General features: G+C 43.3%; 3 protein-coding genes across 3 annotated transcripts in view; 1 reads left to right on the top strand and 2 right to left on the bottom strand.

Annotated features, from left to right (window-relative positions):
- The window catches only part of LOC309549693 (sulfotransferase 6B1-like), a 607,359-nt gene that overhangs the window by 56,985 nt on the left and 523,417 nt on the right, over nt 1–26,957 (bottom strand). The gene's annotated exons all lie outside the window — the stretch shown is intronic.
- The window catches only part of LOC309549695 (sulfotransferase 6B1-like), a 403,842-nt gene that overhangs the window by 226,527 nt on the left and 150,358 nt on the right, over nt 1–26,957 (bottom strand). The window lies entirely within an intron of this gene.
- The window catches only part of SHPRH (SNF2 histone linker PHD RING helicase), a 222,116-nt gene that overhangs the window by 166,984 nt on the left and 28,175 nt on the right, over nt 1–26,957 (top strand). Inside the window, exons 20-25 of the mRNA XM_082250133.1 lie at nt 1,791–1,853; nt 4,759–4,984; nt 12,398–12,541; nt 16,419–16,520; nt 17,997–18,068; nt 23,648–23,836. Coding sequence (XP_082106259.1) covers nt 1,791–1,853; nt 4,759–4,984; nt 12,398–12,541; nt 16,419–16,520; nt 17,997–18,068; nt 23,648–23,836 — 796 coding nt within the window. The remainder of the gene's footprint in view (nt 1–1,790; nt 1,854–4,758; nt 4,985–12,397; nt 12,542–16,418; nt 16,521–17,996; nt 18,069–23,647; nt 23,837–26,957) is intronic.

Raw genomic sequence — 26,957 nt, 5'->3', positions numbered from 1 at the left:
GCTGAAACTTGACAGGTACACTTTTTAGACCCCCCAGACACTAAATACAAAAAATGACATGCCTGCCTAAAAAAATGCCCGCTAAATGCCTGCAAGAGAAAAAGACAGCCGCAGAGAAGCCGTATTCCTGAAAATATAAGAAAAATGCTGTTTTTTAGGGGTTCTGGACATGCTACAGAGCTGAAACTTGACAGGTACACTTTTTAGACCCCCCAGACACTAAATACAAAAAATGACATGCCTGCCTAAAAAAATGCCCGCTAAATGCCTGCAAGAGAAAAAGCCAGCCGCAGAGAAGCCATATTCCTGAAAATATAAGAAAAATGCTGTTTTTTAGGGGTTCTGGACATGCTACAGAGCTGAAAATTGACAGGTACACTTTTTAGACCCCCCAGACACTAAATACAAAAAATGACATGCCTGCCTAAAAAAATGCCTGATAAATGCCTGCAAGAGAAAAAGACAGCCGCAGAGAAGCCGTATTACTGAAAATATAAGAAAAATGCTGTTTTTTAGGGGTTCTGGACATGCTACAGAGCTGAAACTTGACAGGTACACTTTTTAGACCCCCCAGACACTAAATACAAAAAATGACATGCCTGCCTAAAAAAATGCCCGCTAAATGCCTGCAAGAGTAAAAGCCAGCCGCAGAGAAGCCATATTCCTGAAAATATAAGAAAAATGCTGTTTTTTAGGGGTTCTGGACATGCTACAGAGCTGAAAATTGACAGGTACACTTTTTAGACCCCCCAGACACTAAATACAAAAAATGACATGCCTGCCTAAAAAAATGCCCGATAAATGCCTGCAAGAGAAAAAGCCAGCCGCAGAGAAGCCATATTCCTGAAAATATAAGAAAAATGCTGTTTTTTAGGGGTTCTGGACATGCTACAGAGCTGAAACTTCACAGGTACACTTTTTAGACCCCCCAGATGCTAAATCCAAAGAAATTTTTTATTTTTATTTTTTTTTAATTTTTCCAATAATTGGCTCTCTATCAAAAAATTATAATTTTTAAGAACTTTTTTTTGCGTGATCCCTCTCCGGCATGCCACAGTCCAGGTGTTAGTCCCCTTGAAACAACTTTTCCATCACTATTGTGGCCAGAAAGAGTCCCTGTGTGTTTTAAAATTCGCCTGCCTATTGAAGTCTATGGCGGTTCGCCCGGTTCGCCGGTTCGCGAACATTTGCCGATGTTCGCCGTTCGCGAACGGCGAATTTTAGGTTCGCGACATCACTAGTAATGATGTGAGAGGAAGAAGCAGCAGTTGGGGCCAGCACAGAGAGAGACGTAACACTCCCGAAAGTGTTGAGTCTCTAGAAAACTTTGTTTTTGAAAAACAGATTGGCAAAAATGGAAGTACACATCCTACACTACTACTCCTGCAAGTGTTTAAAAGTAAATGTTACCTATGTGTCTCTTTAATACAGATAATAAATATTTTAATTTAGTGACTGCAAGCTTACTGTGGTGAACACCGTAGGGTTGGTTTACTAAAACTGAAGAGTGCAAAATCTGTTGACGCTCTGCATAGAAACCAACCAGCTTCCAGGTTTTTTTTTTTTTTTTAGCTTAATTGAACAAGCTGAAGTTAGAAGCTGATTGGCTACCAGTCACAGTTGCACCAGATTTTTCACTCTCCAGTTTTAGTAAATCAACCCCCATGATGCATAGTCTTTGCAGCACTGACTTATAGTCTTTTTTTTTTTTTTTATGTTCACCTGGTCTGGCTGTTCTCTGCATCAGATTAGAGGCTTTTCTAACAGCAAGTATATTTCTTCTCCCACAGCTGTGTCTTTTGTAAAGCTGATGAATTATTCACAGATTATGAGTCAAAACTCTTCGCTCCTACGTAAGTACCTACCAAAAAAATAAAAGGACCATTCTTCTGAAATCCAGACAAAACAAAAAAACAATATTCTCATGTAGAATGGGTTGGTAATGCAAATTGTTTTTCCTTTTTATTTTTCTCTATGTTGTTTGTAAGTTTTTGTTATGATGCAGCTGGAAGTTTTAGAAAATGAATCGTATGTTAATAATACCAGGCATTTTGGTTACACAAAGGAAACACTTAAAGTCTTTTCATGGTAGTGAATACATTTCACTTTGTTAGTTGTACATTACAGGACACAGGATAGTATACTGCCACCTTCAGGCGAATTAGAAACTGGCAAAGCAAAGCTGTTGGACAGTCCAGTATAACCAGTCCTGCTCCCAGCATGCCTACATTTTTTTAATTGGTGACATTTTTAATAGGGATTTTTTTTTCTAGCAAGATTCTTCATTTGCTGAAGAGCCACTGGGGTTCATGTTTGCTACTTCTGGATTGCTTACTCTTTGGCTTTGCCCTGAGAGAGCTTACATGACCACGCCAGGAAGAAGATGTAGGGCCGCGCTGTAATGTTGTCCTCTGGGCACTGGATTTTGTTCTGGCACTCACTTAGGCACAAAGTTCAACGTGTTAAGTTAGCTACAGGGTGCTCTACAGGTCCAGTGCCTTGTTTCGCCTATCTGGTGGAGTCCTGTCCTTGAAGACCCCATAGGAGTGTATGCCTACCAGAGTGACAAAGGCTGTCTGGAAGGTGCATGTGTTCCCAAGGATTTTACCTAGAATTTTCCAGCCTGTGTGCACTGGGCGGGCCATAGAAGGTATTCCAGTCCACTGCTGGGGTAAGTCATCACTTTTTTGCCTTCTATCCAGTGGTGTAAATGGAGTGCTGGGTACTTTCAAAATTGGCACCCAGCTCAAGCTCTACTGCAGCTGCATAGGTTTGTTTTAAACATGGGGCCTGGCAAGCCTCTTTACCAGATCTGCGCAGGTTTGGTATGTGCATCTTACACCTCTTGTTTGTGGCACTTCCTAGGATGAACAATCACCATCTCTACCTTCGCAGCCTCTTAGGACCACCTTATATTTCCTGAGAGCTCATATGAAGCTTCCGGTGGCCATAAAGTGATGCAGTCAAAAGCAGCCAAATTACCTCCCTGTTCTTGCAGTTGGTCCTGAGTATACATTATGGGGCCAATACATACACCCTAGCAGTATGTTGAGTCAAGTTATAGAAGGAGCACTCCCTGGGGCCTTCCCCTCCTAAACCACTTACGTTTCCAGGGTAGCTTGCAGCGCCCCTGCCCATGGGTCTGCTGTGGACAATTTGGAAACTTGTCCTCTGTTAGAGTCTTAATGTTCCATGCAGCATGTCTTCACTCCCCTGGCAGGAACTCCCACTTTGCATTGTCCAGGGGGTATTTCTGTACCCATGGCAGATTTTTTTTTTTTTTTTTTCAGCATAGATCTATTCTTAGATATTCTCTTTTAAGAAGGTGGACTCTCAATGCAGAGGACACAAGTGTACTTCCTCACATTCTCTTTCCGAGTCTGTCTTGATTTGTCTGCAGCTGCCTCTGTGCTCAGCCAAAGGAAGATGGTAACATGCCCTTTTTTACAAGGAAACAAGTCAATACTTTATCTAGGAATTGCAGCAATACAGGAAATGACATTAAAGCACATCAAAACATAATTTTTAGTTAGTCATTCAGAAATGTCCTGTAAGTTAACAAGAGGAAATGGCCCATGCAGTGGCTAGAACAGAGCCTTACAGATTATCGAATTGTACATGGGGTGTACATGGTTACCAATATAACAACAATATTACTATTTAGGTTGAATACAAATTAGTCTGTGCCGAGTGTAACACAATTCATTGGTTTAACGTAAGTAGGAAGAGGTAAGCCCGGAGGGGACTTAGACAAAGGTGTTGGGGCTTAGGGGAGCAAGTGAGAGATCATGTGCATGTGCTGCAATGTTGTAGCCACTGATCCCAACTTTTGTTATATTTTTAGGGACAAGATAAATTAATTTGTTATAGGGGAGGGTGGTAATGACTACCAGAAATCAGGATTGTATTGAGGGTGGGGCAGCTTGCAATGGCTCCCAATGCTGCCAAGTGTCCTGTGAGAACAGAGAGAAGGGAGAAGACCTCCGGCAGTTGGGCACAGCTCTGGATCGGGCTCAGGTAAGTATTTAAAGCAGTTTTAAAGACAATTTTTTGGTGATAAAATATTAAACATGTTATACTCACCTGCTCTGTGCAATGGTATTGCACAGCGCAGCCCCAAACCTTCACTTCTGGAGTCCCCTGCCGGCGATCTTGGTTCATCCTCTTCTGTGTCTGACCCCATAGCAAGCGCTTGCTATAGGGGCAGATGTGCTGCCTCGTTCTCAAGTCGGGCTGTGTGTGTCCATTGACACACACACAGCATGGCTCGATTCTGCCCCCTCCTCGCTGGATTTGGCTGACAGCAACAGGAAGCAATGGTTCCTGCTGCTCTCAGCCAAGCTTGTGAGAGCAGGGAAAGAGGAGAGAAGGCTGGCAGATGGGCACAGCATTGGTTCTATACAATACTCAGGTAAGTACCTGGGGGGGAAGGGAAGAGAAGGGCACAGCAAGTGGCAAAATGTTTTTTACCTTAATGCATGGGATGCAGGTAAAAATTGTTTTGACTTTAGAACTACTTTAAGGGGTGGAGGAAGTAATTGAAACACAAGCACATTAAGTTTTTTGCCCTAATGCAGAGAATGCAATAGATTAACAAACCTTTTTTTGCCTTTAGAACCACTTTAATATTAAGAATATGTTGGGTTAAGATCATTTAGTTTGCAACAGTAAATTTATTAAGGCAACAGCTTATTAGAATTACATAAAAATGTAATCTGTATAATTCCAAAATATGTATTATTGGACTCTAATTTGCAGGGTAAAAGGTCAAACTGCCATTTTTGAAGAGATGATTGAAGAGGAGAATGGTGTTGTGGATGATCGCTTGCCCAAAACAAGTCGAGGTCTGTGGGCTGCTAGTGAGCTTGAACGTGCCCTAAAAGCCATATTGTCATTTGCTAGAAGCCACCGCATGGATACTTGGCTAACTGATGAAGGCGCTACCTTCATGGAGCTATTCGAAGCATGGAAGAAAGAATACAAGGCAAGTCTCAAAAGATAATAATAATTTAATCACACTTCAGCCACTTAAATAGAAATCAGGATTTCCCATAATTATATCACCAGCATCCCCACCTCTTTGTTTATTTTCAGCTGATAATTATGTGAAGTGCGATCATGCATGTTTTACATATGGCCTTAGTCAATGAGCCATGGAAGTCAATAGATAATAATTTACCACACTTCAGCCTCTTAAACAGAAATCAGGATTTGCCATAATTGTATCACCAGCATCCTACCCCTTGGTTTACTTTTAGCTGTTAAATATGTGGGGCGAGAACAGGTTTTTTTTAAGGTACGACCTTAGTCAAAACAGTGTAAAGGAAAGTGGCAAGTGCAGATTCCTGTAACTACAGTGGCTATAAAAAGTCTACACACCCCTGTTAACATGTCAGGTTTCTGTCATGTAAAAAAATTAAACAGAGATAAATCATTTCATAACTTTTTCCACCTTTAATGTCACCTATAAACTGTACAACTCAGATGAACAACAAACTGAAATTGTTTAGGTGGAGGGAAGTAAAAATAAAAAACTAAAATAATATGGTTGCATAAGTGTGTGCACCCTTAAAATATTACATTGTTGAAGCACTTTTTGATTTTATTACAGCACTCACTCACTTTTTAGGTTGTGAGTCTATCAGCATGGCACATCTGGACTTGGCAATATTTGCCCACTCTTCTTTGCAAAAACACTCCAAATCTGTCAGATTGCAGATCTCCTGTGCACAGCCCTCCTCAGATCATCCCACAGATTTTCAATCAGATTCAGGTCTGGGCTCTGGCTGCGCAATTCGAAAACTATAATCTTCTTCTAGTGAAGTCATTCCTTTGTTGATTTGGATGTATGCTTTGGGTTGTTGTCATGCTGAAAGATGAAGTTCCTCTTCATGCTCAGCTTTCAAGCAGAAACCTGCACCATGCCCGCACCATGAAAGGGTAAGTACAGTCTCCCCTCTCCTCTTTTTCTTTGGGAGGGGACGCTGGTAACCTCCAGGGACAGTCGGACCTGCCTGCAGGTTCCCTCTTCTCATCCTTAAATCCCTCCCTGAGCTGGGCTTCCCCCACTCCCTCCCCCCCCCCCCTATCTGGACCTGGAGTCTGGTGGCGGTCCCAGGGCAGAGAATGTAGCTGAGACCCCTGGGGTCTCCACCGCTATCCCCACTCTTTAAGGGTCCAGGGATAGTGTGTGTCCTGCCCTGGTAGTCTGGAGGGGTCACAGTGTAGGAGACCCCCAAGGTGCATGCCCTGCTATGGGTATATTGCATAGACCAGTGCTGAGTGCACAGCAGAGTCTCCCCTAAACGTGTGTCCTACCTTCGGGGGGGGTCCTCTTGTAGATGGTGCAGCAATGCAGAGGGCACAGGAAAGATCCTGGCAGCATGCTTCAGTGTAGCTGATGTGGGCCATTTTCCCTTAGTCTAGCTGGTCTCCGGTTGGCGGCCATGTATGTGTAGCTGAATGATGTTACGGGGGCCATTTTCCTTTAGTTTAGCTGGTCTCCGGTTGGCGGCCGTGTTTGTGGAGCGGAAGGGATGCTGGAGGACTGAGGCCTTGTGGAGATACCGAAGCTCCTCCTCTTCCTGTGCCCGGGACATGTGAACAGAGATAGCGTCCATGATGATACTGGGTTCGAATTCTCGGCGCTCCTCCGGTCAGTAGGGTGAGTCTTTGGGGGTCCCTGTTATCTCTCTCACTGCTTATAGGTACCCTGCACCTTGGGGGGATCCTTTAGTGGTGCCAAAAATATAATTTTTGTACTGCAAGGTCCTCCTTTCCTTATGGAACCTCAGGGTCACATCTCTCCCACTGACCCCCTCATGGAGGTCAGGTTCGCTCAGACCCCCAGCTTTCCATGGTTGCACTGACAGCGATCCTGCAGTCCTTAGTGTCCCAGGTGGAAGTGGCGTGTGGGCAAAGGCCCGGTAGAAAGCGTCTTCCGACTTCCCCTGCTCAGTGTGTCTCATCTGATTCTGAGCCTGATGCCGCCGTGGACACTGCCCGTCCAGGGGGGCTTAATATTACACCCCAGATCCATCCGATAGGGAGGATGATTCCTACATGGTCGCAGCAGTGAATGAAAAGCCACTGGTAGATGCACTTATTACTGCAGTGCGTGAGACTTTAAAAATGGAGGATGTGGCTGATGTAGCCACAGACATTGCTGTGTCGGTTGGTACACATAAATCACTTTACACTCCAAAGGTGTTTCCTTTTATTTCCTTATTTTGACAGGTTTTCCTGTAGGAATGGGAACAACCTAAACTACCCTTTGTGGTTCCCAAACGTTTTGCTGTACATTACCCTTTTGAGGAGTCACTTTTAAAAAAGTGGGCTAGGCCTCCAGTGGTGGACCCTCCTGTTTCCAGGTTGAAAAAAGCAACCATGATCCCAGTAGAGGAATCCTCGTCCTTTAAGGACCCGGCTGACAAAAGAAAGGAGGCTGTGGCACGCAGCATGTTTACTATGACTGGTTGGGCATTGCGGCCAGTTTTTGCCTCAGCCCTGGTGTCTCAGACCCTAACTGAATGGGCCAAGCTTTTGCGCCAAGGCCTGGGGGGTGAGCAGGTCCTGCTTATGTTGATTTAGCTGACCAGTTGGTCCATGGGCTGCAGTTTATTTGTGATGCAGCTTTGAATACAGCTCCTGTGCTGTCCAAACTTTCTGTTTGAGCGGTGGTGATTAGGCATGTGCTGTGGCTTAGGAATTGGTCCGCAGACCAAGCCTCTAAGAAAGCTCTCATTGGTCTGCCCTTTTAAGGCGATCACCTGTTTGGGGCTACCCTGGGTGACATCATTAAGCCGGTACAGAGAATAAAGGAAATAGATCTTTTAAATCTTCCCCGGGAGGTTCCAAGCAACCTTGGTCTGGTAAGCCTAGAGCTAGCTTCTCCAGACCCACAGACCAGACCCTTTCAGCATAAAGGTCTGCCCTCACCCATTATTGGGGTGGGGGGACATCTTTGCTGGTTTCCGGCCCCGTGGACTTTTTTGGGGAGCGCCAAGGAGAAAGTTTTCTTTTGGGGGTACCCAGAAAGGGGGACAAAGCTTGTCCTTTTCAGGTTTTTTAGGTCTTGAGTCTCCTTGTGCGGATTTAATGCCTGCAAAGGTTCAGGTGATGTTTAAACTACCTAAGGTTCCCCCTATCCCTGTCCAGGGAATTGATTTACCTAGGTCAGATTTGAATTCTGACCAGGGTGGTCCTTCCTCTGGACAAACTTCAGGAACCACAGGCTGCGATTCACCGGCTGCTGTCACACAGACAGTTCTCTCTCCCGATTTGCATACAAGTTCTGAGTCTGGTGGCATCCACCTTCAATACAGTTCTGTTTGCACAGTCATACATGCAGCTCCTTTAGCAGGTTCAGCCCCACAGGAGGATACCAAAGTTTGTGGTGTGATCACCGGGTCTTCTGACAGATGCTGCAGGCGTCCAAGGGCCAGGATAAGGCCAGCATCATCCTCGGCTCCGGCTTCTTCCGCAGTTCCTGCGAGGAATCGAGAGTCAACGGACACAGCATCCACCCCTCTATGGAGTTCTGATACTGCTAATACTGCTTGCTGCTAAACTGATTACCTAGAGCAGAGAGGGGGGTTATATACCAGTGAAGGACGGTCCATCGGCATAGCCAGGTGTTTTTTTTTCTGCCTAGTCCTAGAGGAGGCAATATAACCCACTAGTTATGATTTATGGATCGCTGTGTCCGTCGATGAACTTAGAGAAATTGATTTTACGGTAAGTACAAAAATCCAATTTTTTACTTCCCCCTCCCAAAAGATTTCAGTTTGTTTTTCAATTGAGTTGTACAGTTTATAGGGTCACATTAAAGTGATTGTAAAGGTTAATTTTTATTTATTTTTTTCAAAATAACAAACATGTTATACTTACCTGCTCCGTGCAGTAGTTTTGCACAGAGCAGCCTGGATCCTCCTCTTCTGAGGTGCCCCGGCAGGGCTCCTCATCTTCATCGGGTGCCCCCACGGAGAGCCGCTTTCCATGGGGGCACCTGTTAAGGCGCGCCCACGAGTCCCGCTGCTGCGTCCATTGACACAGACAGCGAGACTCGCCCCCCCACTCCCGTGTCACTGGATTTGATTGACAGCAGCGGGAGCCAATGACTCCCGTTGCTATCAGTCTACCCAATGAGGACCCAAGACAGTGGCTGGAGCAGCTGCAGCACCAAAGGTTTTTTTTTGCTGGGGGACAACTGCAGCACCGAAGGTTTTTCACCTTAAAGCAAAGAATGCATTAAGGTGAAAAACCTTGAGACTTTACAACTCCTTTAACCACTTAAGCCCCGGAGGATTTGGCTGCTAAAGGACCAGGGGTTTTTTTGCGATTTTTTACTGCGTGACTTTAACGGACAATTGCGCGGTCGTGCGCCGCTGTACCTAAACGAATTTGACGTCCTTTTTTTCCCACAAACAGAGCTTTCTTTTGGTGGTATTTGATCACCTGTGCGATTTTTTGATCACGCGCTATAAACAAAAAAAGAGCGTAAATTTTGCAAAAATAACAATATTTTTCACATTTTTTTATATGAAATTCCCCAAAAAAAAAAGTAAAAATCAAAATTTTTTAACATTTTTCTGCCAATTTGTTTTATGCTACCTATGTTTGGTAAAAAAAAAATCGCAAAAAGCGTATTTTGATTGGTTTGCGCAAAAGTTATCGCGTTTACTAACAAAGAGAAAGATTTTTGTCATTTTTGGTGTTTTTTTTTTTTAACGCGTAATGGCGGCGATCTGCGATTTTTTTTCGGTACTGCGACATTGCGGCGGACAGATCGGACCCTTGACTGACATTTTTGACACTTTTGGGGTTACCAGTGACATTACTGCAGTAATCAGTGCTATACACATGCACTGTTACTGCAAAAATGACACTGGCAAGGAAGGGGTTAACTTTATTGGACAGGGAGGGGTTAAGTGTGTCCTAGGGGCGTGATTCTAACTGTGTAGGGACATTCCTATTGGTGTAAAAGCAAAGATCAACCGTTCTACATAGTAGAACGGACAGATCTTCACTTTTACACAGGGAGAACTGACAGGCAGCTTGTTTACACAAGCTGCTCTGTCTTTCTCCCTTCACAGGAGCGATCGCAGTGTGACTGGCGGACATCGAGTCCGCCGGTCACACGCACTGACTTGCCTGTGAACGAGCCGCGGCGGGCGCGCGCCTCGGCGGGCGATAGGCTCGCAAGTCAGTGACAGGCGAGTGACGTACCGATACGTCACTCTGCCTGGCCGGGGCTGACCGCCGCAGTATATAGTCGTGCGGCGGTCGGCAACCGGTTAAAGGTGTTAAAAGTTCTGAAATTATTTATCTTTGTCTAATTTTTTTACATCACAGAAACCTGACATTGCACCCGCGCTATAGCCAAACGACGGCTACAGCGCGGACCTGAATTGCTGGGAGGGCGTAAATGACGTCCTCCCGTGTACGAGTGGCCTGCGCACTCCCTGCGGAGTGGCCCTTCTCACTCTGTGATTTGCGAATTCCTCCCCCTTACCACGTGATCAGCTGTCAGCTAATGACAGCTGATCATGTGAAGTAAACAGTAGCCGGCGATCAGCTGTTTTTTTTTCTCCTCACACTTTTAGTGTGAGGAGAAGAAAAAAACAATCGCCGGCTGCTGTCAGAGGGACATCGGTCCCGAAGAGGAGAGGGACATTGGAGCCCACCAGCGCCACCTACCAGTGCCATCTGCCAGTGTGCGCACTAGTGCCACCTACCAGTGCCCACTAGTGCCACCTACCTGTGCCCACTAGTGCCAAATACCTGTGCCCACCAGTGTCCACCAGCGCTACCTACCAGTGCCTCATCATAAGTGTCACTTACCAGTGCCTATCATTGCCCATCAGTGCCACCCATCTGTGCCAACTATTAGTGCCCATGAGTGCTGCCTATTAGTGCCCTTCAGCGCCACCTACCAGTGTCCTTCAGTGCCGCCCATCGGTGCCACCCATCACTGCCGCCTTATCAGTGCCTATTAGTGCTGCCTTATTAGTGCCCACCAGTGTCGCCTATCAGTGCCCAACAGTAGTGCAGCATATCAGTGCCCAACAGTGCAGCCTATCAGTTCCCATCAAAAACCCATGAAAAACCTTGAGACTTTGCAACTCCTTTAAAGGTGGAAAAAGTTCTGAAATTATTTATCTTTGTCTAATTTTTTACATCACAGAAACCTGACATTTTAACTACCTTGTGTCCGCGCTATTGCCGTGAGGGCGTACAATGACGTCGTCCCGTGCACAAGCGGCCTGCGCGCTCCCTGCGGAGCAGCCCGGCTCGCTCTGTGATCAGCAAGTCCATGAGACTCGCCTGATCACAGATCGGAGTAAGGGGGCGGTCCCTCCCCCTTACCACGTGATCAGCTGTCAGCCAATGACAGCTGATCATGTGAAGTAAACAGCAGCCGGCGACCAGTTGTTTTTTTCTGTGCCCACCAGCGCCACCTACCAGTGCCCACCGTGTCACACCAGTTCCCACCAGCACCACCTACCAGTGCCCACCAGTGCCATCTGCCAGTGCGCACTAGTGCCACCTACCAGTGTCCACCAGCGCCACCTACCAGTGCCCCATCATAAGTGTCACAAACCAGTACCTATCATTGCCCATCAGTGCCACCCATCAGTGCCACCTATTAGTGCCCATGAGTGCTGCCTATTAGTGCCCTTCAGCACCACCTACCAGTGTCCTTCAGTGCCGCCCATCAGTGCTGCTTTATTAGTGCCCATCAGTGTCGCTTATCAGTGCCCAACAGTACAGCATATCAGTGCCCAACAATGCCGCCTCATCAGCGCACATCAATGAAGGAGAAAAATTACCTGTGTGCAAAATTCTATAACAAACTATAAAAACATTTTTTTTTGTTTTTTTTTTATGTCTTTTTTTTCTTTGTTCAGCAAGAAAAAAAATAATCTCCAGTAGTGATTAAATACCACCAAAAGAAAGCTCTATTTGTTTGCAAAAAATGTAATGTGGGTACAATGCGCAATAGTCATTTAAAATGCGACAGCGCTGAAAGCTGCCCTGGGCAGGAGGGAGGTTTAAGTGCCCAGTAGGTAAGTGGTTAACAGGGTTGTGTAGACTTTTTTTTATCCACTGAAGCCAATCATAACTAATATCCTGCAGTAAGATCAGTGCAGGATTGATTTTGATTGGTTGCTCTGGGTTTTACCTTTTACCTTCCTTAATGTTTTGTTTTATTGAATAAACCTGAGATTGTTAGAAAACAAAATATATTGCCTAAATCTAAATTATCTAACAACATGATGCTGTTTTTATCTCCGATTGCTTTTATAAACCTCTTTAGAATTAATTCAGGGAAATCAAGTTTTGCTTGAAATATGATGCGCATGCTGTGTTAATGTTTGTCCTCCTCTGACTTTAGTTTCTTCATGAGTACTGGATGGTCTTAAGAAATCATGTGTCAGCTATCGATGAACTTTCTATGGCAACCCAGCGCATTAGAGTCCGTCTTCCTGATGAACCAAAGCCTAATCCCCCTGTTCTTCATATTATTGAACCACATGAAGTGAGTCATTTCCAAATAGCCGTTTAACCCTTAAAGTGGTATTAAACCAAAAAGCAAACCTTTATTATATTGCAGCTTTCCAATTCTTAGATGTGATGGCTGCATTTTTTTTCTTCTATTTTCATCTGGTGACCTAGCCAGTAAAGGGCCATACACACTATACAATTTTCTTTAGATTTTTTCCTTCAGGCTTACCAAAACCATATAATATGAGGTCAAACCTAAACACTTTCAATTTGTATTCAATAAGGCAGGCCCTTGCACTACATAGAAAAGGTAAATCTAAAGGAAATCTGACAACAAAAGTTGTATAGTGTGTATCCAGCTTAAGTCTGTTGTTCTTCAAAAGAAAAAGCTCTCTTCCAAAATTTACAGGGATGAGACAAACTATTTACCACTGACGGGTGCTTACAACGATTAGCTTTTTTATTTGCATAACAGCACACTAAGCATAAGTGTATGCTCCTTCCTATGTGACCTATAAAGTCTGTGTATAGGAAGCCAAGGGTTACTTAGTTTAGCAAAGTTCCTAGTCTCCCTTGGTTGTGGTGGTTTTCTTTCAGAGCTGCCTGGCAGTGGGGTCTCTCTTGCTTTTCTGACCTGTCTTGCCTCCCCTACACTCTCCCTCCATTCCTCTCCACTGGTAAGCGAAGGAGACATAGGAGACATGTCTGCTTCAACATGACATGGGCTGATGGTGCCCAACTTCAAGGTGATTACCTTTGCCCAGTTCTACATCTTTCCTCTCCAAAAGGTCATCCTCTTCATTGGGACAAGCAACTCTTCTCCCTATTACTTAGGATATGCAATCTGGACAGCAAACCAATGGCATTTTTACATTACTGAAATGTTCCCAGGTTTCCAGCCCACTCTGAGGATTATATCACCGGTGTCATTAATGGCCTCATCACTCTACAGACTTTTTATTCTCTGGTACAGTCAGGTCCATAAATATTGGGACATCGACACAATTCTAATCTTTTGGCTCTATACACCACCACAATGGATTTGAAATGAAACAAAAATGACGTGCTTTAACTGCAGATTTTCAGCTTTAATTTGAGGGTATTTACATCCAGTTTTGGAGTGAAATGCATGCTCAATCGGATTCAGGTCAGGTGATTGACTTGGCCATTGCATAACATTCCACTTCTTTCCCTTAAAAAACTCTTTGGTTGCTTTTGCAGTATGCTTCGGGTCATTGTCCATCTGCACTGTGAAGCGCCGTCCAATGAATTCTGAAGCATTTGGCTGAATAAGAACAGATAATATTGCCCGAAACGCTTCAGAATTCATCCTGCTGCTTTTGTCAGCAGTCACATCATCAATAAATATAAGAGAACCAGTTCCATTGGCAGCCATATATGCCCACGCCATTACACTACCACCACCATGCTTCACTGATGAGGTGGCATGCTTTGGATCATGAGCAGTTCCTTTTCTTCTCCATACTCTTCTCTTCCCATCACTCTGGTACAAGTTGATCTTGGTCTCATCTGTCCATAGGATGTTGTTCCAGAACTGTGAAGGCTTTTTTTAGATGTTGTTTGGCAAACTCTAATCTGGCCTTCCTGTTTTGAGGCTCATCAATGGTTTACATCTTGCGGTGAACCCTCTGTATTCACTCTGGTGAAGTCTTCTCTTGATTGTTAACTTTGACACACATACACCTACCTCCTGCAGAGTGTTCTTGATCTGGCCAACTGTTGTGAAGGGTGTTTTCTTCACCAGGGAAAGAATTCTTCGGTCATCGGCCACAGTTGTTTTCTGTGGTCTTCCGGGTCTTTTGGTGTTGCTGAGCTCACCGGTGCATTCTTTCTTTTTAAGGAAGTTCCAAACAGTTGATTTGGCCACACCTAATGTTTTTGCTATCTTCCTGATGGGTTTGTTTTGTTTTTTTCAGCCTAATGATGGCTTGCTTCACTGATAGTGACAGCTCTTTGGATCTCATATTGAGAGTTGACAGCAACAGATTCCAAATGCAAATAGCACACTTGAAATGAACTCTGGACCTTTTATCTGCTCCTTGTAAATGGGATAATGAGGGAATAACACACACCTGGCCATGGAACAGCTGAGCAGCCAATTGTCCCATTACATTTGGTCCCTTAAAAAGTGGGAGGCACATATACAAACTGTTGTAATTCCTACACCTTTCACCTGATTTGGATGTAAATACCCTCAAATTAAAGCTGAAAGTCTGCAGTTAAAGCACATCTTGTTTGTTTCATTTCAAATCCATTGTGGTGGTGTATAGAGCCAAAAAGATTAGAATTGTGTTGATGTCTCTATTTATGGACCTGACTGTATATGTATTTTCTCCTCTCAAGCTTATTCTTTGAACTTTGTCTTTAAAGAGCTACTTTTAGAACATGTTACATGTTACACCCATATTTAGGGTGTTACATCACCCCCTGAGCCCCCGCCATCTCTATGACAGCAAACGAGGGTTCCTCTCTCCCACAGCCACTGTCGCATTTAAAATTGGCACAACTGTACGGAGCATTTCCACCCTCACAGCCTCATCATTTATTCACAGAGATCTGTGAATGAATAAACTACAAGTCCCATCTTCAACAGCAGCAGATTGCTTGTAGTTCTTAATAGACTACAATAGCGCTGATCAGCACGCTCGTAGTACATTCACTATTTTACAGCTTTCTAACTGAAAGCCTCTACAGAGGTATGGGCAGAAAGCTTGAAGGAGAGTATGCAGGAGCCTGACATTGCATCCATAATCCACTGGGAAAAAATAATAAATGCATAATTTTTTTAGCAAAAATATGTACATTTATTATTTTGTACTTAAAGAAGAACTTAGCCTTTAGGAAGATAAATTTGGAGGGAGTCAACACCATTCTGGTTACTCTCAACAGATTGCACCATGCTTGGTATTAAGAGCTAATCACTCTGATGTTCTCTTTTTGATTGACCAACCTTTTGTTCCCTCTTCTCTGTCTCTGGCTTTAATAATATGTCTGTTAAAGCCTAGGTGCTAATCAAATAGAATCTGTCAGAGGCTGCCGTTTCAAACATGATCCTAATGCCCCGTACACACGTGCAGATTATCTGGAGACTTTTGTCTGCAGACTTACCTTTTCTATGTAGTGCAAGGGCCTGCCGGATTGCATACAAATTGAAAGTGTTTAGGTTTGACCTCATATTATATGGTTTTGGTAAGTCTGCAGACAAAAGTCTTCAGATAATCTGCACGTGTGTACGGGGCATTACTCTCAAGCCCTTGTCCTCATGCATGTTTAATTACATATAGCGAAATCTCTTGAAGTGGTATGGATCTCACAATCTTAACCCTAGGTGAGGCTGTGGGATTTTAATTTGGTGTCTTTTGCGTTCCATGGTTCTCACTTTGTGCCCCTTTGTGGGGCAATCTCCCCCTTTTTTCTTTCACAAAAACTGGAAGTGATGCAGGCCTCCATGACTTACCTTGACTTTATTGCGCCCTTCTGTCAGTTAGACCTCTCTTTGCCATTTCTGAGTTTCCTCTGCATTTTGCATCCCCACCAGTAGCATTTTCCAATCTATGTTTGGGCTAACCTTGAAGGGTGAGATACCGCCCTTTCCAGTTACCATTCAAACTGGGGGACTCTTTAATGTGGTGTCTTACCCCAGCCCCCCAACCCCAAACCTTAAAAAAAAAACTAAAGTAAAATAACCTCAACATCTAAGGATTGGCAAGATGTAATATAATGTTTTTTGTTTAGATAAAGTAAATTAACTTACAGTAACTAATTTAAAAGTCTCTTAATTTTCTAAACATACAAATACTGGAATCAGATTAGTATCGTATCTAGTACTGCACAGGGTGCCTACTAAATAATCCTAAAGCCCTTCAATTACAGCTTTTTATTTAACACAGGTGGAACAGAACCGTGTAAAGCTGCTAAATGACAAAGCAGTTGCCAGGTCTCAACTGCAGAAGAAGCTGGGGCAGCTCCTTTATCTCACTAATTTAGAGAAGGTATGTGTAATTTAATTTTCTGTAATGTATAGTAGTCTTTAGCGCTTAAAAAATACCATACTTAGAACATGAGACTATAGTTGTATGGCTATTTTATATAAGGGAACTGTGTAGGATTTGTATCCAAATACACCATAGTTAAAGCCACAACTCTGCTCTAATATGTTTTGTGTAAATATTACTGCAGTGTATGTTGATTCTCTGGAAATAGGGAAAACCAGATTTTAGAGGAATAAAGATGGTAGGGCTTTCTAAAGTGCTTTATGGCCAGCTACACATTTTTCAGATTAGTTTCCAGTAATCTGGAGATCCCCATTGCTGTTATTGAAGATTGTCACTGAACTGTGAACAGTGGGATGTGTACAACAGTCAGCTGTTATTTTGTGTTGCTATCAGAGACCAACTTTATATGTTTGAATGCAAAAACTTTTTTGGGTAGATCCTGCATAGATCAAAACTCAATCCCCTGGCTGTGTTATCATTGCCTATAAAGCAGAATACTGGGACTCTGCTCATAACACCAAAACATATATCCATTTATATACAAGCTTTGTCTGCTGTGGAAACAATGCTTGAACAGAAATTATCATTACAAGATAAACCCAATGTCATGTGATGCCTAATTGTAGCAAAGATGTATAAGATGCAGACACACCTGACAACATTGGGTTTATTGTTTCATAAGGATCTGTGCATTAGTTTGTTCATCAAATCTTCATTGTAACACACTAGGTTTATGGACCACCATGATAGCTCTTTGAGGATTCCCTTTACTAAGAGAAACCAGCTGTGAGTCCTTGTGAGATTTTCTAGACAATCAGAGCAGAAGCGGGAGCACGTACCTGTCAAAACCAGGTACCCGTTGCCCCCCCCAAAAAAAAGTATACAAGGGTGATAGAGGGGGGAAGGGGCAAAAAAGAAGAGTTTCTTCTTTTGAGTGAAATTCCCCCTTTAAGTACCGTTATTGCTTGAGAAGTTGTATATTTGATGTGGTTGGTCATTTCTCATGCATTAGCTCTTATATTTGTCATATTTACATTGAGATCTGCAAAGTGTTAGAAATAAATATTTAACTGAGGAGACAATCATGCATTATTGGTATGTTATTTAATTGCATTTATTTCCTAGCAGCTTTAAATTGGTCGCTGGGACCACAGGATCTGTGTTTTTATTGCTTGTTTCTTTTGTCTATAAAACTTGTTAAGAATAGATTGCAAGGTTTATTTTATGTTCTCCTTGTTGTGTTCCTGATCTCATCCCTATTATACCCTTTATACATAGTTGCTAATATAGAGACGAACATTACTTCTATGTTGCTACAGATTGTTAGTATGACAGCCATTAGCTGCTGCACTGGAGAACATGAGTAGCTACCAAAAATCATGATTCTACACCTAAAAATTCCAGATGAGAAGTCCATACGTGTTGGAAGTTGTGAATGAAAGCTTATCAGAACTTACAATTTTGTATTTTTAGTCTCAGGATAAAACATCTGGAGGAGTGAATCCAGAGCCTTGCCCCATATGTGCCCGGAGTCTAGGAAAACAGGTAATTTTACATTTTATCTTATTGATAAAGTTCAAAGTTTGTATGTCATCTAGGGCATTGTATAAAGACCAACAGCCCTAAGACTCAAGTGAAATTCTATGGTATTCCCCTTCGCTCCTCCCCTTGCCGCTAACAAAAGTGTATGTAGAGAGGTAAAGAGAGAGAAAGGACTTTGGCTAGCAAAGAGTTTATTAGACACTCCCAGAATAGGACTGTGGCATGCAAGGAAGGGGAACAGGAATTTTGTGCTAGGGAATTTACTATTCAAATTTTCCAGCATGTTTAATACTTTCACTAACAACGGTGTATGTCATATGTCGGCATTGGGGGGGGGATTTGCATATACATGCCTGTTGGGTTGCTTCTACTCACCCCCGTAATGTGTGCACCACCCCATTATCTATCCTGGACCAGGGACTTGCATTTCCATTCACTGGTCGTCTCTAGCTAGTAAGTGTGTCACTTCTGGTTTTTACTTTCACTTTCCCTGGTTACTGTGGCCGAGGAAAAAGCTAATCTGTGCTTTCTTAGCTTAGTGTAGTGCAGGTCTGTGTATCTGTTAGGGCAGTGGTTTTCATTTTCAGTCCCAGTAACAATGGTCACCAGGACAAACAGAGAGGGTAGATCTCCCTAACACAATGGTTTTCAACTCCTGTCCACGGGAACCACCAACAGGCCAGGTTTGCAAGATAACTGAAATACATCACAGGTGATATCATTTGCTGCTCAGTGATTGCAGTATTCTAGTCTGCATCTCCCCAAGGTAATACCTAAAATCTGGCCTGTTAGTGGGTCCTGAGGACAGGAGTTGAGAACCACTGTGTTAGGGAGATCTACCCTCTCTGTTTGTCCCGGTGACCATTGCTCACCTGTGTGTAGGAGTGGCAGGTAGTGGGAGGTCCTTGATTAACCTTCCATATTCGTCCATATACTGATGGGTACAGGTGTGGGGTGTAAGGCAGTCCCTCCTATATTATTAACATCTTCACCGGGGGATATTCTGAGAGCCTCTCATGATCCCCCGGCCCGGCGGCATCTGGCGCCACCGCACATGCGCGGTGACGTTAGACGCAGGCAGGCCGCTGACACACGAAGAGCGGTCCTGCCCCGCTTCCGAATGGCAGATGGAACGCAAACAGGAGGTGGCGTGGGGACACGTCACCTCCGGGTGGAAGATGAGGCAGGGACCGCATAGTAATGGCCGAGCCGGGCGAAAGCACCGGGAAGGCTTTTGTGTCGGGGGGGACGAAGAAAGGGGGGGGGAAGAAGTGTTTCATCAGTTGTGTCTCCGGTGGGGCAACCCCGAGGTGGGTCTGTTGGCATCTCGGCTAAACAGAAAGGTGCAAACGTTTGTGGCGGTCACAGGATCCTCTGGCAGACTCCACAGAAGGGCTGGTGGCCCCGCAGGGTCAGTATCATCTGATTTATGCCTTCCCTCCTCTCAAGCTTCTGCCAAGACTTCTACGCAGGATCGAGGCAGAAGGGATTCTGGTCATCTTAGTGGCTCCGGACTGACCTCGCCGGGCTTGGTATGTCGATCTGGTGCAGCTGGTCGCCGAGGTCCCTTGGAAGCTTCCTCTCAGGGAGGATCTGCTGTCCCAAGGGCCAATCTTCCATCCTACTTTACAGTTGCTGGCTTTGACAGCTTGGCTGTTGAAGCCATCTTGGCTGATGAATAGAGGGTTATCTGAATCAGTGATTCCAACGTTGTTAAAAGCTAGGAAATCTACTTCTAGTAAGATCTACCACCGTACGTGGAAGACGTACATTGCGTGGTGGGAATCTTTTGGGGTTCATCTTCGCTCCTTCTCGGTGGCTCGGATTTTGACCTTCCTTCAACAGGGGGTTGAACAGAAATTGGTCTTGAGTACCATCAAGGGTCAGGTGTCGGCCTTGGCGGTCTTCTTCCAAGGACCCTTGACCACACACTCCCTATTGCATACCTTTCTTCAGGATGTCTGACATTTGGTTCCTCCAGTGCGGTCTCTGTTGCCGCCTTGGGACCTCAATTTTGTGCTTTCGGTCCCCCAGAAGCCTCCCTTTGAGAGCCTTCAGGAGATTCTCTTGCTTACGCTGTCTCAGAAGGTGGTATTTTGGGTGGCTATCACCTCTGTGCATAGGGTGTCGGAATTGGCAGCCTTATCCTGTTATTCACTTTATTTGGTGATTCACAGAGATAAGGTGATTCTTCACCCCTGTCCGTCGTTCCTCCCAAAGGTTGTCCCTGATTTTCATTTGAATGAAGACATTGTGTTGCCTTCCCTGTGTCCCAGGCCGAAACATCCAAAGTAAATTGCATTGCATGCCTTGGATGTGGTCTAGGCAATTAGGGTGTACCTGGCAGCTTCAGGAAGTCAGACTCACTACAGTATATATATATATATATATGTGTGTGTGTATGTATATATGTATATATATATATATATATATATATATATATATATAAAAGCAGTGCTAGCAGGTGTAAAAAAATATTGGTGAATATATTTTTTTACCAATATTTTTTTACACCTGCTAGCACTGCTTTTAGATTGATTTTAGTAATTCTTGGTTTTTACCTAAGTGAGTAGCAGCTTCAGGACACACACACTTATCTATATCTATATATGTTCACTTAGCACGGGTTTTAACAATTTTTAGTTTTACACACACACACACATACATACATACATACATACATACATACATACATACATACATATATATATATATATATATATATATATATATATATATATATATATATATATATATATATATATTGGCCTATTCAGGCCTATTCCATCAAGGGTCAGGTTTCTCCTTTCCCTGTCAAGGTGCACTCTACACAGGCGCTCAGTGCCTCCTGGGCTTACCGTCATCAGGCGCCAGTGACGCAGGTTTGCAAGGCGGCCACCTGGTCGTCGGTGCAACCTTTCACAAAGTTCTATAAAGTGGATGTGTTGGCATCTGCGGATGCTTCTTTTGGCCGCAAGGTTTTGCGGCCAAAAGGACTTGATCATCTTTGGGGGTGTATTGTTTTTTTTTCAGGTGGGCTACAGTTGTTTCGGTTGAGCTAGTGTTGCCTGGATGGCTACTGTTTAGCCTGGGGAATTTTTTCTGCTGCTCCCACCCCATGTTTAACACTGCTTTGGACGTCCCAATGTGTAAGAAGACCAGGAGCTGTGTCCGCCAATGAACAAAAGAGAAAATGGGATTTTTGACTTACCGTAAAATCCATTTCTCTGATTTTCATTGACGCACACCGCACCCACTCCTCTGTGGAAATGTAATTCTTCTGATACTACTTGTAACAAAACTGAGTACCTATAGCAGGGAGAGGGAGTATACCCCCTGGGACTGCCCTTAGGCGTACCAGATTATTTTTCTGCCTAGTGTCCTACTCCTGTAGGGGGCAGTATAACCCAATGGCTATGAAGATCAGCAGCTGTGTCCGTCAATATACATCAGGGAAATTGATTTCACTTTGTCAAAAATCCCATTATTTAAAGCTCCTGTGACATCTCGTTTTCTGTTTGTCAGGGTGCCTGTAGTAAACTCTGAAGTAGAAGATTATATAGCCCATCCAGACCAAATTTGAGTTTTTTGACCTTCACACTAAGACCTTCACGCTGCGTATCACCATAAATGCACCATCCCCACTAAGAAGCATGTGGGGCATGTTATACTGCAGTATACCCTGGTAGGATTGTGAAGGTACAGGGTAGAATGAATGCTGCAAAATCCAGGGAAATCCCTGGATTTCTGCAGTCAGCAAGTAATTTGAAACTTGGGAAAACATTTGCCTTCCATCAAGACAAAGACTCCATGCATAAAGCCAAAATTACACAAGAATACCTCCATCAGTGTTAATGTCCTAAAATTGTAAAGTCAGATACCAAAGCTTAATCCAATAGAACATTTGTTGTTGAACTTGAAAAAGTCTGTTCACTCACAATCCCCAGCCTAGCAAAGCTTGAGCAGTTTTGCAAAAATGAATGGTGAAAACTGCAAAGTCCAGTGACTTATCCACACTGACTTAGGGCCATTTCACTTCTTTATGGTGCATAATGCGTGTTGTGCACCATTTATGCATGGGAGTGATGCCATCGCGGCTCGGCCATTCGAACGGCTGGGGCCCGCAAACCCGGAAGGAAGACCAGACGAAGAGGGAAGCCCTGTCAGCAGTGACAGTGCGCCGCTGGAGGGCTTAGTTTTAAAGTAAGTCAATACCAGGTCCTTTTAAGTCTGTTATGGATTTTAAGCGGAACCCCACGCCAATATTTCTTCTTTGTAAAATGGCGTGGGGGTCCGAATCAATATCACACCCTTAGGTCTGGTATGGTCCTTGAGGGGAATCCCCTCACTAAAATTTAAAAAGAATGGCGAGGGGGTCCCCCCCAAAATCCATACCAGACCCTTTTCAGGGCATGCAGCCTGGCAGGCCAGGAATGGTGGGGGACGAGTGAGCGCCCCCTCTAAAGCCAAATGCCCTCAACATATCACCTTGTACCCATATTGATGGGGACAAGGGCCTCTTCCAGAGTTGTGGGGATCTGCGGGCAGGGGGCTTATTGAAATATGGCAGCCCCCTATAACAAGGGGGCCCCAAGATCCTGCCCCCCTATGTAAATGAGTAGGGAGTAAATTGTACCCCCTACTCATTTACCAAAAAAGTGTCAAAAAGAAATAAATAATAAAAATTCAAATAAAACATTAAAAATATAAAAAAAACAATGTCCCCATTTAGATCCATCTTCAATCACGACGTCTGCCACCCCCCGCCAGACTTGGGAAAGAAAAGCTCTGCCCGTGCCGAAGGCTTCCGCATCTGCCTGCTCTGCCGTATGACCGCTCTTAAATAGCTTAGGGGCAAGGCCACCTGGCGACATCACCTGGTAAACACTGCCCACTTGTGACGTCACTGACCCAGCATGTGCAATTTTGCCGGGTTTTGCATTTTCTCAAGGCCGGCGGTCAAAGAAGGCTATGTGTATAGAGAAAATCAACCGTGAAGGTTGGCCCATGCCCAAAATTGTATGCAAAACCAAAGTACAGAAAAAGTGGGGGTTTTTTGGCCAGTTTCCTTTTCCCAACTGGCCAAAAAACCCCTACTTTTTCTGTACTTTGGTTTTGTACATGAAGCCTTAAAGGCACTACACATAATTACAGTTCTTTGTAGTATTTGTAGCTAAATTAGGATAACACCTACTTTATATTTGTTACATGTTTGCATTTGCATAGCATAACTTTAAAAAAAATGAAAATCGCTGCTTTAAATGCTGCTTACTATTTTAGATGCTGTTTTCTGATAACTCCCACACTGAAAAATCCTACTTAGTTCACTATGGATATGAGGGGGCTGGGGAGCTGTTTTTGTCATAATTAACCCTGTCTGTACTGTGCAGGCAGATCTCATTATCAGTTGTAAACTAGATTTAAATACAATACAAGTTAATCAGTATTTAAAATGTTCTATGTTATGGTATGTGAGTACAGTACTTGGTTTACACTCACAATTAAGCTTCCAAATGAAGCATAAGTTGCTATTTTGTTAAAAAAAAAAAAATTACAAAAGATTTTTCTTTATTTTTCCACAGTGGGCAGTATTAACTTGTGGCCACTGCTTCTGTAATGAGTGTGTGGCGATCATGGTAGAACAGTACAGTGTTGGTGCTCGTAAAAGTGCAATCAAATGTGCGATTTGTCGGCAGACCACCACACATAAGGAGATTTCCTATGTGTTCACAAGTGAAGCTGCAAATGAAGAACAGGATGTTCCTGTAAAGGTAAATTATTTTCTCTGGACGATTCAGCAGTGACAACGAGGAGGCAATTTACTAAGATATTTTACATCCACACCTCACAAATCATATTTATCTCTTTCCGATATATTGTCAATTTAGTTTCCATGAGCAGTTAAAAGATTGACATTTAATAAAAACGACTTAACATTTTTATTAGCCTGTCTGGTAACAAGTTCACTTCTGTTCTCCCCATCAGATGCTTGGTATGCCTTTATATACTGCCTGTTTTAATTTGCCAGAACAAATTATATCTGCCATATGTCTGTCAGTCCATGAGTGATTGAACATTAATATTTCACTGCACTTAATCTATTTTCTGAACGTTCCATATTTATCAGTGTGTGCTAAAAAAGGGTTGACTGTTTTGCCCACAGATACCAGTCTAGCTGTTGGCTCATTTGTTTACATATGTAGGAGGAGAAAAATATGCTACAGGGAAAAGTTTACTAGAGAACATACAGTTTATAACTCTGTAAAGTTAGAATTAGAAGTTAGAATTAGAAGTGGGATGTTTAGTGCACCAAGTCATTTTTAAACTCCCAGCCCTAATAAATATCAATATGAAGTTTTTCTGTCTTTTATTAATGTCAGTCTAAAGCAGAACTAAAGGAGAATTTTTTAAAATTGCTAGTAGGTAGAATTTTATGGCAGAAAAATCAAGTTATCTCTTCTGTCAATTTTTTATTCATACAGTGCAGGACACAGGCATAGTATTCATAGACTCTAGGTAACGTAGACTCTAGGTAACGTATAGGCTCATACCTTTAGGTGACGGGCTCTGCCAAAGCTGTTGTGGACACCTCCCCTGTAGTCCTGCCTCATTCCGTGAATCCTCAGTCTTTTGCTTATGTCCTAAGGTAATGGACCTCTTCCGTGGTGAGCAATCACTTTTAGCTTTATTACTTTATTTTATCTTCGGATGCTTCAATCAGCTCCTTACTGTCATCTGGATTGGGCAGCATTGGTAAAACCCTGGGAACTGTACCTGGGCCCCACGGCCTATAATGTTGCTTTGAGCACTGGATCCTGCATGGGCACTCAACTTGGCACTCAGTGTAATGCATTATAGTTAGCCGCAGGGTTGCTATACAGGTCCAGGGCAGTGGTCCATTTCTATGGAACCCAGACCCTAAAGACCCCTTTGGGGGTTTGCCCACTATGATGGGCGTAGCCTGGAGCCTATTGGTGAGGGCCTTAACACTCTTGTGATTGACCCCTTTCTATCTTGTCATACCCCTTCTACTAAAAAGAGGCTTGCAAAGTCTTAAGACACTTGTCCTGTTTGGCATCAAACAAAAAATTTATAAAGATTTGAGCAATCCAAGAAAGATTTTTTTTCTCCCCCAAAAGTCATTACAAAACGTAATCCTATGGAAATTGAGTTATCTATGAAATAGACTGTGCCGGTAGTAGATCCAACTATATTATGCTTGAAAAGGTATCTCACTATTTCACCAAAAGGTATCATTACGTTTAGGGAGCTATCAATCGTTGCTTTTTCCTTCTGTCAGGCAGCTACCTGGACCTGGAACACTTGTAACCAATGCAATCCTGTTTTTCAAGACTCACACACACACAAACTGGTTTTCATCCACATGAATTCAATTTTATAGATAAAGCTTGGTCAGTAAAAGTTGCACACAAAAGACTCCTCATACACTCTGACGAATCTCATGAAAGATGTCACTGGAAAAAGGGTTATTCCCACCCATGGGCATGTTCTTAAAAGTCTCCTCTTCAAAGCCTCTACCCCCTCACAGCACAGAACTCTTAGTTTTTCCACTTGGGTTTCAAAACATAAATCTAATTTAAATGTAATTTAAATTATAAATTTGACAAGTCTTTCACAAAGCCTTCCTTGCTTTAAAGGTCGTATTTCACTCTTAGGAGTGAAGGGTAGGGAGGAGCCCTCTGTGTGCTCTTAATGGCATTGGCATGCCAGACCTGGATTTTCCAGCAGGGGCACAGATAGTTATGTAGAGTTATACCTGTACCTCCTCATTTTTCATACTTTCTTCTCTGCCAAGACCGTCAGAATTACAGAACACCATACTCCAATTTTAGGGATTAGTTCCTGAAAATAGGTGTTTCCAAACCCCTTCCATACAGGTTCACAATATCTAAACCTTAGGGTATGTGGATCTACCAACCACAGAAACATTCCTATGCGGATCAAGTCTATTGGGCTATTCCCTATACCTAGAGTGATCTCTAGAATGCTGCAGTCTTCTTGAGGTCTCAAGTTTCATATGTCAGTAGTACTATTCAGACAGAAAATGCCTTTGCTATGTAACTTGGTCTCAATAACATCCCCAGCCTTGTCTGGAATACTTGGGCTTATCCCTACTCAAAAAAGATCTCTTTTAGTAGACTAATTTCTTCACACCCACATTTTTCTGTTTACAAATAGGAGAATATGGACCTCTCATCCTGGCAGAAGTTATTTTTATATCAAATCGCGTTGATTAAAAAAATATATCTTATGGTCACTTTAACAAATGGATCCATAGGATCTGATATTGAAGGCCAAAGATTGTTTCCTGGCCTCAACCCTAGCTAATTCTTGATCATTACTGTAGATTACAAAGATTTAGGATAAGTCGTGGAAGATCTTTTTCTATTCTAATTCATAGAGGTACTCAGTACCCTTCCAAATAAAGTATTTCCCTTTTCACAAGGTCTTCTTCTGCACTTACCTTACATCTCTTAGAGCCGATTCACACTAATCCGACTTATCAGGCGACTTGGTCGCCTGACAAGTTGCTTCCAGTGCTGTGCAATGGAACCGTTCTAATCAGAGCGACTAAAGTCGTTCCGACTTAGAAAAAGGTTCCTGCACTATTTTTTTGCAAAGTCGGAGTGACCTGCATTGACTTCTATTATGAGAAGTCCTTGCAAGCCACGCTGAAGTCGCGCTGCACGGGTGACTTCATTAGTCGCCCAAAGTCGGGGAGACTTTGAGTCGGATTAGTGTGAACCGACTCTCACACTACAAAAATGTATCACTAATTTTTCCTTACTAAAATGTTTTTTTTTTCCAGTTCCTTTAGTAACTTTTCTTTCTTTACCTTGTACAAGGTAAACCATTTTCAGGTATACCCTC

Source organism: Pelophylax lessonae, assembly GCF_965119305.1.
Source record: "Pelophylax lessonae genome assembly, chromosome: 3".
Lineage (NCBI taxonomy): Eukaryota > Metazoa > Chordata > Amphibia > Anura > Ranidae > Pelophylax > Pelophylax lessonae.
Note: the sequence above shows the minus strand (reverse complement) of the source record. Positions and strands in the feature narration are given on the sequence as shown.